This window comes from Miniopterus natalensis, chromosome 17 (assembly GCF_054644295.1).
Source record: "Miniopterus natalensis isolate mMinNat1 chromosome 17, mMinNat1.hap1, whole genome shotgun sequence".
Taxonomy (NCBI): Eukaryota; Metazoa; Chordata; class Mammalia; order Chiroptera; family Miniopteridae; genus Miniopterus; species Miniopterus natalensis.
The window spans coordinates 22674239-22689776 of NC_142097.1; the positions used below are offsets into that span (position 1 = coordinate 22674239).

Genomic DNA, 15538 nt, shown 5'->3' on the forward strand with positions numbered 1-15538 from the left:
AGGTTAGGGTTTCTGCCCTGTCCCCGGCCTCCTTCAAGACCCAAATCAAGTTTCCTTTCATGAAATGAAATGAGGAAGAAGATCACGCCATGCAGGCACTTTTACTGTTCTGGGGCAGTGTTTCACAAGTCAGAGGCCTGCCCTCTGTTGACTACCATGATGTCGCTCATCCGCATGCACCCAACCCCAGCCCACTTTGAGAACCTTGGCAGAGAGGTGGAGGGTGATGAGACAGGCTCCTAGCTCGACTGGGTGGTGAAGACCGCCAGGCCTCGCTTTCCTGGCGGCACGACTGTCAGGGCCTCCACCTCCCCTCCCCCACGGGTGGGCTTCTGGAAGTGGATCTGCAGGACATCCTGCAGCTCCGGGCCATCCAGGACATCGGGAATATTGAGCACCAGCACTGACTGGGGCACTGGCTGGGACTTGATCTGGAAAAGAAGTCCAGAGATGAGCAAGGGCTCATGAGAGTCAGGGGCTGGGGGCAGAGGTTAGAGCAGGTAGTACCCATGGGAGTATGGGAGGGGCAAGAGGCTGGTAGTGGGTAGGTCACTGGGATTTGTGGGTTTGTATCCTTTCTTGGGCAAGCTTCTGGCAGGCAGGCAGGCTACCTGGCCCAGCCCCCATTCTCCACCTTTTTACTTACCTCTGCCTTCTGAATCTCTCCGCTCATATAGGGAGAGACTTTCAGAGGGAACTGCTGTCCACCCAATGGCACTGTGAACTGGCCAATCCGGCACAGGTTCTGGGCCACTGCAGGGACAGGAAGGGGTAGACCTTTAGCATCAAGAGCTTTTCTCCTCCGGGGCCTGATGTATCTGCCCTAATCTCCCTGATAGGGCCCTTACCTTCATCCTTAGCAAAGCCCAGCATGACACCCCCATGCAGCAGCTCCCGTGTCTCCACATCACCACCCCCGTTCTTGCTCTTGCCAAAGAAGATCTCCAGCTTGTCCAGCAGCTCCTCCTCACTCAGCTTTAGCCCAGCAGGAAACCCACTGACCAGCACTCTGTGGCTACTCATTTGGCTGGACACCTAGGGGTAGATAAGGAGTGGTTCCAGGCACAGTCCAACTCCCTAGTGCCCAGGTGCATGGCACCCCCTGCATGTCCCAAAGACGCTGCTATTCTATCACCTGGATGGTTGTCACTACAGGTAGCTCCAAGGGTTGGACCTGCACCCGCAGCCGGCACTCTTCCATGTCAATCTCATGCTCCTTTTGTTGTAGCACCTGCTTGGCCACTGGGTGGGGAGAGCAGGATCAGTACTGGGAAGCCTCCCAGCCTCCCTCCCAAGGTTTCCCAGAGAGCTCACCTTTGGGGTCATCAAAGGTGATTAGAGCAGAGCCTCCGGGTAGAGGGTAACAGATCTGCAGGTTGGAAACCAAAGACTTGGGCATTTCCATGCTCTGCTGAGTGTGTCCTCGGAACACTACAGGGACTTCAGGCACTGGAAATGGGACCTGGAGATGGGGAGAGGAGGCTGATGTAGCCTTCAAGGGTGGGAGAGCTCCCCACTCCCTCCTAGGAGGAAAATGTCCCCAGTTCCATGTTGACACTGCATGCAAGGGATGAATACATTTATTATTGGAAGAAGAGCTGAATAAATGATTGGATGAAAGCAGGTCAAGCCTGTTCTGGCACTTTACATACAAGATCTTAGTTTGTCCTCACACAAGCCTGTGAGAGAAGTAGCTTTACTTTACAGATGAGAAAACAGATTCAGAGAGTTCAAGTAACATACTCTAGGTCACACAGCAAGGAAGTGGCAGAGCCAGGAGTGAAACTAGGAACTCTCCAGCTCTTTCTACCAAGCCACACCCATTCTCCCAGCTTACCTCTACTTGGGGGGAGTTCTTGAGCTCCCTTTTCAGCTGCTGCAGTTCTTGCAGCCTCATCTTTAGTACAGCCTGCTCCTCCAGAAGGGTGTGGAATAGGTTCCCTCTGAAGAGTGCCTGTTAGAGCAGAGGGGAACAACCAGATATCCACTGGCCTTTCCAGACAATGAATGATCCCAGGGGAAGGGGGTTCCTACTCTGGACTATCCAGGAGCAGAATTGATGCTCAGCCCAATAACAGCCCAACCCCTTTACTGGGCCTTGGGCTGGTCCTGGTCCCCTCTACTCAAGATTTGGTGGCCTCAGACACTCTGAAGGGCTGGAACCTTTGCAGCAGCTATGGCTGGTTTATTATTGAGACCTAGAGTTTAACAAACACTGATTGAGCTCCTGCTGTGAGGTGCTGGGTACGGACACAAGGCAGTGAAAGACCAGGGTTTAGCCCTCAGGCCTGTTACAAAACAGAACCCAAGACTGTGCACAATCACATGACTGACTGTGAAGGACAGCAGGAGTTTGGAGGAGGGACAGTCGCAAAGAGGTTAACACAGCTAGGGAGACCCCCCAGGAGGAATGGGTGCTGAGAATTGCAAAATGTCATAATACTATTAGCTCACACATATTAAGCATTAACATGTCAGGCATTGTGCCACGCCATTTAGTTTTTCAAATGATAAGAGAAAGTTTATTTAGAAAGTTACAGAGGTAGTAGAAGTGAGCCAGGGGGCTGCATAGGCTCAGGAAACAAGTTACAGAGGCAGAAGAAGGGTCGCTGGAGCTTAGGAGAGAGAAAGGCGAAGGTAACTCGCCCAGAGGGAAGGCGAGGAGGAAGGGAAAGCACAGGCGTGCTCCTGAGAGGCAGGGCACCTGTGCTAAGCCATTTATACAGATTATATCACTCAGTTCTTCCAGCAACGCTCTTGTCCTTATGTCCTTATTTTACAGATGAGGAAACCTGAAGCTCAGAGAGGTCAGTGACTTGCCTGAAGTAATTCAGCCCTAGGCAGTCTGACTCCACACTGCTAATTTCTGCTTTACAGTGAAGAAATCAAGCCCAGAGTTGGGGAGTAATTTACCCCACATCTCCCAGCTTGTCCCTTGACTGCCACTCTTTCCATTGTTCCAAGCAGCCTTTCAGGCTGAGTGTAATTTGGAGCAGGTCCAGAGAGAGGGCTGACAACCCAGGCAGGGGAATGACACCAGGGATATGAATAAATGCACCTTTGTTTGTGGGTTGGAGCAGACGTTAGCTGGCATAGTTCACCCTGTGGTTGGGAAGCCTGAAAATAAGGTCAGCCAGAGTCTAAGTGTAAGCTCACTTGGGGTGACAGGACTCTGTCCTGGCCTTCTCTGTATCTCCGATGCTCAGAAGATTTCCTGGTACAAAACAGGCATTCGGCAAATATGTGTTGAATGAATGAATGAAGTGAATGAATAATAGGACGGAAGCATATTACAGAGGGCATTAAAGACATTCAGTGAGTTCACTCTTATTTTAAGCAGGAAAACCAGGGCTTGAATAATGCAGGTTTATGAAAAGTGAGAAAGGTACCTCATTGTTTATATTTCTGTAAACAAGGGGTTGTAAACTCAGTGCCAGTTAGATGACATCAATGAGTCAAGGGAGCCAGTATAGTATGACGGGGAGTGGTGGGGGCTCTGACAAACTGGAGAGAGCATATCCCCTCTAAAGTGGCAACCTCGCCCGGCTGGCATGGCTCAGCAGTTGAGCATCAACCTAGAATCCAGGAGTTCGAGGTTCAATTCCGGTCAGGGCACATGCCCAGGTTGCAGGCTCAATCCCCAGTCGGGGACGTGCAGGAGGCAGCCGATCAATGACTCTCATCATTGATGTTTCTATCTCTCTCCCTCTCCCCTCCTCTCTCTGAAATCAATAAAGATATATTTAAAAAAATTTAAAAAAAAGTAAAGTGGCAACCTCTTTTTAGCTCTAACCAAGTTTTTTCACATGGTAATGTGGTTCCAGTATCCCGTATCTCCCCATTTTTAAGGGAAATCAGAAATCTGGATTTTTATTTGAAAAAGATGGCTCGTTGTAAAAAATATATGAAAAATAAAATACATTAGTGGGCTGGATTCAGTCCATCCGCTTTTTACTTCTGCTTTAAATCTTGATCCAATTATACATAATTGAGAATCTAGTAATTGGCAATGCTATTTAATAAATAGCTTAGACCCTAGCCGGTTTGCTCAGTGGTTAGAGTGTTGGCCTGTGCTCTGAAGGATTCCGGGTTCAATTCTAGCCAAAGGCACGTACCTCGGTTGCAGGCTTGGCCCCAGTCTGGGCATGTGTGGGAGTCCACCAATTGACATGTCTCTTTCACATAGATGTCTGTCTCTCTCCCTCTCTCCCTCTCTCCCTCCCTCTCTCCCTCTCTCCCTCCCTTCCTCCCTCCTTGAAAAAGAAATGGAAAAAAACAAATCTTCTGGTGAGGATTAAAAAAACATATATATATATAAATATATAAATAAATAAAAATAGCTTAATAAAAATAAAGAAAAGCTTTATAAATAGAGTAGTTTAAAGAAAAATTCAAGCAGGGGAGTTTAGATGTGATATCAGCAGGAAATGGGGAACTAGTGAAGATTTCTGAAAGGGGGAGTGAGGTGATGGATGTGGTGTCTAAAAGAGATCCTGACAATGTTGCCAGGATGAGCTGGGGCAGGAACTGTAGCGTGAGGGGAAACAAACCCAGGCTCTGTGACTCTAGTTCCTACCCATGTGACAGGAGCTGACCTGGGCCTCTAGCAGGAGGCAACAAAGGAGCACATGCGGCTGAGTACATTTCACGAGGAAAAGCTCCCAGACTCTGTGGATGTTTGTATTAAGGAGACAGAGGGAGTGAAGCGGAGAGATGATGTCAGGTTGCAGACCTGGATGCCCCAGAGTTTGGTATAATGCCATTGATCTAGAGGGCAAGGAAAGAGAGCTAGGCCTAAATGCCAGGCAAAGTTGGATTCTATCTCATTTAACTATCACAAAGCTGTCCCCTGTCTCCAACTCCCAATTGGAACTTGTCTCTACAGCACTCTCTTAAGGGTAACACAGGCCAATTGTAGTCACTTAACTTGAATTCAACTCTACAGGCTATTTATTTATACAAGATAACAACATGGTCTCTAAATGTAAGCCATGCCCTGGCCAGTGTGTCTCAGTTGGTTCAGCATCGTCCTGTGCACCAAAAGATTGCTGGTTTGATTCCCGGTCAGGGCACATGCCCTGGTTTTGGGATCAATCCTCGATAGGGGTGTGCAGGAGGCAGCTGATGGATGTCTCTCTCTCACATCAGATGTTTCTCTCTTGCTTTCTCTCTCTTCTTCTCTAAAATCAATAAAAACATATCTAAAAATAAATGCAATTCACTGTCCATCTGGTGCTCAACTGAAAAAACTTGCAATCTAATCTATATTGAGCTCATTGAGAGACTGTAAATTCTGGATACTTTTGGGGTAAGTTCATGATTTAAAGTTAATTTTGACTACATACATTCTTCCGCCCTACTTGCTGAGTTTAGAACCTCACCACCCTGTAAAACCTCATGATAAAACCTCATGCTATCTATGTTCATCTCGGGAGCATTAGGAGGCAGTTTAGCATGACAGTTAAGAGCACAAATTCTGCGGCCAAACCTCTGGGGTTTGTACATTAGCTCCTTTTACTACTGCAAGTTTTTAAACTCTCTGTGCCCTGGTTTCCTCACCTGTAAAATGGGCATAATAGTAGTTTCCACCTGTTTTTACTTTTTTTAATCATCCTAGGATAAGTTTTTATTGATTTTAGAGAGAGAGGAAGGGGGAGAAAGAGAGAGAGAAACATCGATTGGTTGCCTCTTGTACCTGCCTGGACTGGGGATCGAACCCACAACCTAGGTATGTGCCCTGACTGGGAATTGAACCCACAACCTTTTGGTGTACAAGACACCGCTCCAACCAACTGAGCCACCTGGCCAGGCACCTGTATTTAATTTTGTTTGGAAGTGGTACCTGGCACATAAATGCTTTGTTGCATGTTTTCTATTTTAATAAAATCCACTTTATAGATGAGGAACCTGAGGTTCATTCAGGTTAACTAATGGGCCAAAGTAAGTCAAACCCAAGGCTATTGAACGCACATGAGGTCAGAGACAGGACTTGGTGGATAAGACTCTGGGTTAGAACAGCATGTGGAGATAGTTGAAGCCAAGAGGATGGAAGAGCTTTCTGAGGAAAAGAGCCTTAAAAATGTAACCTTCGAGGCTATCTGGTCAGGGATCAGGAGACAATGCAGAGAAGAAACAGAAGACTGGTCAGAGATAAGCAGGGTCAGGACCAGGATTGGGAAATGTCAGACAGAAAGGGGGAGGCGGGATGAAACTGAGCTGCAAGGAAATGGCTACCAGAAGGCCCCTCGCTCACTGCTCACTTGCCTGCTCACTCTCAGCGATTAGCATCTACCGTCTGCCAGGCCCCGCTTATTGCCAGGCCCAGTTCTAGGCTCTGGAGATATGGAAGCGAACAAAACAGACAAAACTTCCTTGTGGAATTTACACTCTAGGGACAAGCCAAGCAATAAGCAAAATAAGTAAAATATACATTATATCAGTGATAAATGTTATGGATAAAAACAAAAAGAAGGGAGGACATAGAATGTTGAAGGACAGTCTTATTTATTTTTTTAAAAAATATGTTTTTATTGCCCATCCAGGTGTGGCTCAGAGATTGAGCATCGACCTAGGACCCAGGAGATCATGGTTCGATTCCTGGTCAGGGCACAAGTTATGGGCTCGGTTCCTTGTCAGGGTGCGTGCGGGGATGTTTCTCTCCCATTTCGATGTTTCTCTCTCCCTCTCCCTTCCTCTCTCTCTAAAATCAATAAAAACATATTTAAAATTTTTTTTTAAAAAGATGAGGAATGAAAATGACCACTGAGATTGAGCGACAAAAAAAAGTCCTGGTCAAAAGTTCATGTTCAAGAATTCTTATTATTGTAGCTTTGTTTATTTTTTATTTATTTTCTAAATATATCTTTATTGATTTCAGAGAGAGGGAGAGAGAGAGATAGAAACATCAATAATGAGAGAGTCATTGATTGACTGCCTCCTGCACGCTCCCTACTGAGAACTGAGCCCAAAATCTGGGCACGTGCCCTGACTGGGGATTGAACCGCGATCTCCTGGATCCTAGGTTGACGCTCAGGCACTGAGCCACGCAGGCCAGGCTGCAGCATTGTTTATAATAAAAAAAAGAAAATGTCCAACCACAGATGAATAGCTAAATAAATATAAAATATCATGTAGCAATTAAAAGACATTAATGAAGAACATTTAACAACATGGAAAAATGCTCACAATAAGGCAAAAAAGCAAAATATGAAACTATACATAATGTTGGATCCCTATTCTGTTGATTTAAAAACTTTTAATTCATAAGGATATTTATTAATGCATAAAAATGCATTTAAAAACCCTGGGAAGAGACACCAAAATGTTATTAATAAAGGTTGTCTCTCAATAACGAATTTAGTGTGATTTTAAAAAGTTTCCTGAACCCACCTTCCTTCTTTCCTTTTTAATATGTAAAGGCCCTTTAAAGGAGGTTTAGCAGAGACGCAGGCATGAGGTGGGGGTGAGTCAAGATGGTCCTGGGGAACTGGGGTTCTGAAAAGGTGGGTGATAATATTAACAATAATGAACATGTACTGAGCACTCAGCATATGCCAAGCAGTGTGCTAAGTTTTTACTATATTAATTTATGGATTATCTAGTTTGATTCTTGCAGGTAAGTATTCTTATGAGGAAGCTTTGCTATCTATCATTCTCATTTTATAGATAAGGCAATGGGGCTTAGGTGACAACTTTAAAATGGCTAATTTGCTCAGGGCCACACAATTGTAGGAACCAGGTTTAAAATCAGGCAGGTTGGCCCTAGCCGGTTTGGTTCAGTGGTTAGAGCGCCAGCCCATGGACTGAAGGGTCCTGGGTTCGATTCCCGACAAGGGCACGTACCTCAGTTTTAGGCTCGATCCCCGGTGTGGGAGGCAACCAAAGTGTCTCTCTCACATGGATATTTCTCTCTCTCTCTCTCTCTCCCTTCCACTCTCTCTGAAAAAATATCCTCAGGTGAGAATTAAAAAAAATAAAACCAGTTAGGTTGGCTTCAGAGACTGCGGTCTTAAGGGGCAAATGAAAAATTTCTAAGTGAGAGATCATCATATTTGTAATGGGGTAGAATCAAGGAAGAAAAGACTGAAGAAACTGGGGAAGGGATGAGATTCGTTGATTCAACAGCCGTTTACTGAGTGTCCACTGAACGCCAAGAACAGTGCTAGGTACTGGGATCAAGTGTGAACAGGCTAGACTGGGGGCCGGTCCTCACAGAGCTTAGTCTGGCAGGAGTGTGGGTGTTCACAGGTCAGGAAATGGGCCACAACAGGCAGTGGGAGGCTAACGGTCAGAGGAGGCGCACTTCTTTCTCTGACCTGGAAGAGGGCCCAAGGTTGAGATAGAAGTATGAGGAGGAGAATTTGTTGGGGAAGATCTCAGGAAATAAGAATGTGAGCATCTTTTTCTTTTCTTTTCTTTTTAAAATATATCTTTATTGATTTCAGAGAGAGGAAGGGAGAGAAACATCAGTGATGAGAGTCTACATTGATCAGCTGCCTCCCGCACGCCAACTGGTGACGGAACTCAAAACCGGGGCACGTACCCTGACCAGGAATCGAACCGCAATCTCCTGCATCCTAGATCGATGCTTAACCACTGAGCCACGCCTGGCTGGGCAGCATTTCTTAATTTTTAAAAAGAATATTCTTGTATGTACCCTGACTGGGGATTCAACCAGTTAGACAATGCTCTAACCAACTGAACTATCTTGGCCAGGGCCTTAAATGTTTAAGAATCATCATGAGAGCAATTCTTAAAATTTTAGATCACAGAACCCTTTAAGTATCTAATGAAAATTACGGATTCTCTCTCCAGAAAAATGCATTCACACAAGGAATTCATTAGCTCCTGAGGTGCAGGTTATATAGACTTGTCTCTGAGGCAGTGGGCTAGGGAACTAACTCCACTGGGAAAAGGAAATCCCAGCCACACTTGAGATTGACTGGGAGAGGCTTGACCACCCAACACTGCCAAGAAGAGTGCTTCTCTGCTTCTCCCCACCCCCAACACCCTCCTTCTCACTTACGGCATCTTGAGTCACTGACATAGGTCTGGGATCTGGTAGGCAAGAGCCGAGTCTTCAGAACTGGAAACAAAATGGCAGAATCCACCCGACTGAACTCTTGATTCTACCTTCTGAGACTTGATCTCCCCCAGCAGAGCCTGAAAAGCACTTCAGAAGGTTCTGCCTGCGGGCTCTTTGCTTCCACTTTCATTTCAGCTAAATCCCTGCCCATTTGTGCTCACGTGCCCTCCACTGTTTTTCCCCCACCCTTGGGAGGAGCCTTCCAGGTCTCCAGTTGACTTCCTGCAGCTATGAGGCCTCAGGGGGAGCTACTTTACTGAATGCAAATGAATCCTGACCCCCATCAACCATGCCCTGGAGCCAGTTAATCCCACCAGAAGCCCGCAGGTAGATTTTTGTCTGCTTTGTTAAAGGGTATTTCCCTAGAGCCCAGAATATAAGCACACGCAGTCTTTGATGAAACAACTGAGTAACAAGTGCAACAAGGACAAAGCGCCCCCTCTCCTGCCACCAAGTTCACAAAGCTGCCGTAACAGCAGTTGTTGAGAGCTGCACCAGTATGTGCCCAATACTGGTTCTGCTTTGCATAAACTCAATCTTCAAACCCCTCTAAATTCTAGTTTCCCGATTTTACAGATGAGATACTAAACCTCTGAAGTACAGGGGTATATAAACTTGCCCAATGTCACATTACAGGAAGTGAAGCATGTATCCAAACCTGGTTGGACAGTGTTTGAACTTGGGCTTTGAGGCAGAGTGAGAACTTGAATTTTTAGTCAAAGCAGGGTTTAAATTCATTTCCATTTGTGACTGAGTAGACAAACTCACAGGGAGTGTCTTAATTGAGATGCCCAATACTTAAAGGTGAGAGGAGCCAAATTAAAGTACATAAAAGTTATGTTCCCTAGTATTTTCACCTAGCCCAGGGTTTTCATACCAAGAATAACTTACTGAGCCCCTTTCTCAGTCCCCCACCCCAGGTGGAAGTATGCCAAGTGCCTCAGGCTTGGTAAATAGGTCTCTGGATCCTAGTTTCATCTAGTGACCTGGAGAGCCGATTGCATCCATAAAACAGGGCCACAAGTATCCCAAGCCCCCTTGAAACACACCCTTTCTTGCCAGTCTCTGCTAGCCAGGCTTTTAGGGGACCTCTCCCAGGACCCACTAGGAATGGCTGCTCTGGGCCTCTGTCCCCACCCAGTGTGGTCTCATCAGAGGAGCACCAGTATCACTAGACAACTTGCTAGAAATTCTTACCAACTAAATCTAAATCTAAATCATAGGGTGGGACTCTAGTTTGACAAACCACCAGTGCTAAGGTTTGAGAACCTCAGGTTAGCTCTCAGTCCAAAGTAGCCAGTGCCCACCCACTCAGAGGGGCACTTGGTTGTCACAGTTGGTGGTGAGTGGCTCAGGTTCAAGTACAGAATGAGCTGAAGCCAGGGATGCCCAAAAACTCTGCATCTAAAAATGTCAGCAGTAGGCCTTCTGGGAAGTTTAGTAGGTCACTTTACCCTCTGAGAGCAGCCAGATCACTAAAAGATTACCAAGCCGAGGACTAGTTTGTTCACAAAGGAAGATTAGCTTTTATATTTTTGTATTTTTCCACAGTCCCTCATCCACCAGTCTTTCATCTTATGACTGTTCTCCTTTCCCAGATTAACAATTCATGCAACAGGCAGACATGGGTATTTTTTTAATTTTTAATGACTGAAACAAAAAAGCTCTAAAACCGCAGCTTCTGGAAGAACCATTTGTTCTTGCCGGTCTTGTATCTAGAGGAGAAAAAAGGACACCAGTAAGAGGAACACAGTGACAAATTCCCTTCATGGGAATTAGGAATACCATACCCCAACATCCACCATCAAAGCCCAACTTACCTCTCTTCGAACTTGACCTTGGCCTCCCGTCGGGCCTTGCGTTTCAGAGCAGGGTCTCTGAAGACATCCTTGTTGACAACAGTTTTGTCCAAGGGGATATCCACAGAGTACCTGGGGACAATGGTGGGGAGGTAGGATCAGCCAGTGTGCTGCCAGGGCCTTCAAAGTCACCCAAGTCCTCCTGGGACACTGGAATACCAGGATCTGACTCCATAGGAGTAATTAATAAACGCTGTTCCAAAGTCCTGATGATAGTTTTTGGAAATCTCCAATGTTAACAGACTCATTTACATAGATCTAAGCCACCGGAAAACTTCAAAATTCAATCTTAATTTTCCCAACTACTCATTTTCTAGCTAAGAACCATCACTGTATTAGAACTTTACTTTGATCCCAGTGGGTGGCTAACTTTCTATTTGGAGCCACTGTACTTAGTACTGTTCAAGTTCTGCCTAGGCAGGGTGTCCCATTATGACAATGCAAAAGCCAGGGCGGCTAGCTACTTCAATCTTGCAGCTTTCCAGCACCTGAGAAATGGCTCTGCTATTTTAGGCTGGCAAACTAAGGCACATGCTGCTGAGTCGTGACAATTATTGCTCAGGACTTTCAAATCTTGTATTCTTTTATAACCCTTACATCAGAATGGTGTATGCACCACACAATACTGTGAAAGGCCAGGAACTAAAGGGCCAGGTAGTCAAGTGAAATTGAGGGAGACTCGCTCTCATTTGTTCACCACTTTTGACAGCTTATAATAGCTATTCATGAGAATGGAACAATGGAAGAAGGCAGGCTAGATTCCATGCCTGTGTTTACTGTGGATGGAAACAAATCTTTACTCAACACTTAGAAAGATGAAGAGCAAGCTCAGAAGAGATTTCCTCCCACAATGGAATGGCTGTAGAGTTGTCTCCTTATGGGGGTGGGGTTGTCACATTTAGTCCCATTCTTGAAATGCTCACCTCGTTGGCATGAGGTGATTGTAGTTATAAACTTTCACAAAAGACTTGATCTTTGACCTCTTGGCAATTTTCTTCTTGCCCATGGCAGCTGTCACTTTGCGGGGATAGCGGTCAATTCCAGCCACCAGAGCATGGCTGTAGGGGCGATCTGAGGTGCCATCGTCAATGTTCTAAACGAGCAAGAATTACATTTGTTATCAACCTACGGCATACTTAGGCCCCGTGCTAGATGTAGGTACGGCATGTACAGAAAGGTTACCCCCACCCACAGGTCTCTGAGACCTACTATCTTACAGAGAAAAACCACACAAAACAGACACTAAGTGCTATGCTAGATGCCCAAAGAGTAGTAAGGGTCAGGGTGTGGTATTCATGCTGCCCAGGAAGAATCTGGAAAGGCTTCTGGGAGGTCAGAGATTTTAAAATAACAACAGTTAACATTTATGAAGTGCTTGCTACTGCCAAGCACTGGTTCTTAAGACTTTATAAGTCTTAACTTCCTCTAGGATTCCACTGCTAGTAAGGGGTAGCGGCAGGATTCCAAAACTGGCAGCCTAACTCCAGAAACCAGTCTCAAGTAGGAGAGGGAAGGGGAATCAGGAATACCAGCGTCCCCCAAACAGCTAAAAGCAGTGCTGTTATGTGGTCACAGTTTAGGGACAGTTCAACAGGCTAAAAGATGCAGGTAAAAGGCAAATAGTGAAGCGCTAAAATATGCTAAATGACCATTTTTCAGTAGAAACAACTTCTGCATTTTCTGCAGAATCCCAGCAGCAGCACTTACTACCTGTTTAACTTCAGGTAAGTGAACATCTCTAAACCTCAGCAGTAGAAAGGAATCCTCGATGGTTACTGCAAAGATTGGCCATGAAAACACCTGTAAGGCCGTGTGCCAGGCACCAAACAAGCGTTGAATAAATGTTGGCCAATATTATTATTTAAAGTCTCTTTGGTAGAGGACGCGTTCTGTGTTAGGTGCCCAATTCGACTCGTTTTTATTTTCCATCTTCCAAAAGCCATCAAGCATTCACCCCACCCCTACACGCAATGTTCAATGGCTCAACTAGTTCTTGGATTCCAAGCTTGCCGTCCTCCGAAACCGGCCGATCGCGGGGAACACGGGGTTAGAGGCTCGCGAGGATAGTACCTTCACGATGACCGCTTTGCGTCCGGAGTAGCGTCCGGCCAGGACCAGCACCACCTTCCCGGGTTTCATAAACTTGCCCATTTCTGCAGAGAGGAACAAGGGGGCCACTCAGAAATTCGCAAGCCCAGGCTGCGGGCTCGGAACTTCAGGCTGCGCTTACTATCCTCTTGGCCCAGGCCGCCCGCAGGCCCCGCTCACAGGACTCTGGCTACGAAGCCGCCGGAGACCGAGGAATGGAACGGACTCGAAACCGCCCCACAACTCGACCCCCAAGCCGCGGATGGCGGCGGATTGGAAGACCCTCCCCAGGCATCTCTACTCACCGAAGGTAGCCACTCGGGCCTAGAGCAGAAAGGAAAGAACCGCACTTCCGCTAACCTTTCACCCCGGGGAGGTGACCTCACTTCCGGTACCGCCCCTTAAGCCTCGGCCCGCCTGTTGCCGGGCGCTCAGACTCTGAGTTGCTGGCGGAAGAAGCTACTGTGGGGAAGGTAGGTCCTGGCCGCTCACTTATTCAAATCAAACTTTATTAGCAGATCCAGCAGTAGAAAAGAGCCGAGGAGAGCAGTCCATCGCGTACGGCTGAAAGAGCAAGGAAGGCTTGTACGCTCGCGGCCTTGTGGTTCAGCTGCTCCGCTGCCTCTGTAGTTCCTTTCTGTGGCGCTAGGAGGGGGATACAGTTTGAAATTTGCTTTTTTGCCTTGGAATAGTCAGGAACAAAATAGGACATTTTTTTTAGTGCCCACTGTGTGAACTGTTGTTAGTCGTAAGGAGGGAGAGACGAACACCAAGCAAGCAAGGGTACTTGCCCCCAACATTTAGAGTTTCCTGATGTTATAGACATTACAGACTAGAACAAGGAGGTGAAGGACGATGGCGACAGCAGCTGTTTACCCTGTACCAAGTCGCGGTAATCTATTTACGTGTATTCTCTCATTTGATCCTCATCACAACACTAGGAGATAGGTACTATTCTCTCCATTCTCCAGTTGAAGAAACTGTGTCTTAGAGAAAGTAATTTGCCCAAAGTTCACAGCTAGTAAGTAAGTGGTGGAGCTGGAACACAGACTCAAGCAGCCCTGCTGAGCCTATCCTGTTTACCCTGTCACCATACTGAGCACCTACCCAATGTAGGTAAGTCGATAGCCTATTTAATTCTCACAACTTTGAATCTTGGCTATTTTCTTCCCATTGAGACATGAGGAAACAGATTCAGAGAGGGCAAGTTACCACAGGTTGAGCCTGATCAGTAGCATAGATGGAATTCAAATTTAGGTTTGAACTAGTTGGCTCTCAAACTGAATAATTTTCCATCACTCACTGGAAGTGTTTTTAGGTGGTTCTTTAGGTGTCTTCCGAGATCAAAAGAAAGCAGCTTTTGCTCATCCAAACGTTGAAAAATCTGTAGGGTTGGTCTTGGGCAAGATGTGGGACAAATCAGGGTTTCATCAATTCTTTTCTTGAGGTTCTCTAGGGACCAATTTTTCCCTGCAGGCTTCAGGACCTCATTTCAATGGTTTATCACCCTAATTATGTACTTATATTTCTACATTCAACTAAAATATTTTCTACTTTAATTTGGAATATGACATTTTAGAGTTGGACGGGACCTCAGAGATCTACCCTGGCCTCTAAAAGATGACAGTTCTACGGCAGCAAAGTCACAGAATTGGTGACAAAAAATGAGGTCTTCCCATTTCCAACCCAGTGTTCTTCCCACTATAATGCACTACGCTGTCCATTTTTACTTCCATGGTCTTCTCTCAGCCTCTTTATCTTTTTCTGCCTTTTTTGCTGTTGCTCCATTGGAAAATAGAAACCAAACCCTGAAATCTTATCGTTGCCTGGACTCTTCTCACAAACACTCTCCGAATCAAATTAGTAACTAAACCCTGTGAATTTTGCCTCACGTCTTTGAAGCCTTTTTCCTGTCCTTTTCCACCTGCTCCCTAACTGATCCAGCCTCAGTTCTTTTTCTTCTCCAGTCCCTCCTCAAACTTTTGTGTGGGTTAGAATTGCTTGGGGTGCTTATTAAAGATGTATCTCCAACCCAAGAGATTCCAGTTCAGGTCTGGAGTGGACCCATATGATGTGTAGATCTTGAGGAACGTCCCTAAACACAACTCTCAAGTCCACCACTTACCTGCTTGAAACACTTTGTTGGCTCTCCACTAAAGTTTGAACTCCCACACCTCTCGGTCAGCATAAATTCCTGACTCCTCCGTACCCTTCCTTTGCCCCTTGAGTTCCATCCAGCTCAACTACTCAAAGTTCAACCTCTTCTGAGCCCTGGAGTCTTTACTCAGGCTGTTCCACATGTCTTTATTCTTCACTGCAGCCGGGCAAAATCCTATCCATCCTTCAAGGCCACTTCAGAATTCTCCCAAGCAGAATTAATCTCTTCCATGTTCCCTCAGCAATCCAGTCCATACTTATCTTTGTTATAGAATATATCTTAGTTGATTTGGATCAGCATTTCTCAAAGTGTGGTCCCCAGACCAGTAGCAGCAACAAAACCTGGGGA

The 15538-nt window shown here is 46.1% G+C and overlaps 2 protein-coding genes across 2 annotated transcripts; both read right to left on the reverse strand.

Moving 5' to 3' along the window:
* Nucleotides 1–82: 82 nt before the first annotated feature.
* On the reverse strand, nt 83–9206 carry IFI35 (interferon induced protein 35). Its single transcript, XM_016202145.2, has 7 exons — nt 9026–9206; nt 1838–1954; nt 1315–1462; nt 1136–1242; nt 849–1035; nt 647–753; nt 83–431 (listed from the first exon to the last, which is right to left on the reverse strand). Exons 1-7 carry the CDS (start codon nt 9044–9046, stop codon nt 240–242), a joined length of 879 nt encoding a protein of 292 aa, XP_016057631.2. The 5' UTR covers nt 9047–9206; the 3' UTR covers nt 83–239.
* Nucleotides 9207–10714: 1508 nt separating this feature from the next.
* On the reverse strand, nt 10715–13389 carry RPL27 (ribosomal protein L27). Its single transcript, XM_016202148.2, has 5 exons — nt 13338–13389; nt 13015–13097; nt 11868–12037; nt 10906–11016; nt 10715–10800 (listed from the first exon to the last, which is right to left on the reverse strand). The coding sequence occupies exons 2-5, from the start codon at nt 13093–13095 to the stop codon at nt 10752–10754; spliced, it is 411 nt and encodes a 136-aa protein (XP_016057634.1). The 5' UTR covers nt 13096–13097; nt 13338–13389; the 3' UTR covers nt 10715–10751.
* Between the last annotated feature and the right edge of the window lie 2149 nt (nt 13390–15538).

Coding starts and splice junctions, on each gene's coding strand:
- IFI35 (XM_016202145.2), bottom strand. CDS start 9,046: ATGTCAGTGACTCAAGATGCC. Junction 754..848: donor GGGCTTTGCTAAGGATGAAG/GTAAGGGCCCTA, acceptor CTGTCCCTGCAG/TGGCCCAGAACCTGTGCCGG. Junction 432..646: donor GAGAGATTCAGAAGGCAGAG/GTAAGTAAAAAG, acceptor CTTCTTTTCCAG/ATCAAGTCCCAGCCAGTGCC.
- RPL27 (XM_016202148.2), bottom strand. CDS start 13,095: ATGGGCAAGTTTATGAAACCCGGGAAGGTGGTGCTGGTCCTGGCCGGA. Junction 11,017..11,867: donor AATCACCTCATGCCAACGAG/GTGAGCATTTCA, acceptor CATTGTCCCCAG/GTACTCTGTGGATATCCCCT. Junction 10,801..10,905: donor AAGGTCAAGTTCGAAGAGAG/GTAAGTTGGGCT, acceptor TTTCTCCTCTAG/ATACAAGACCGGCAAGAACA.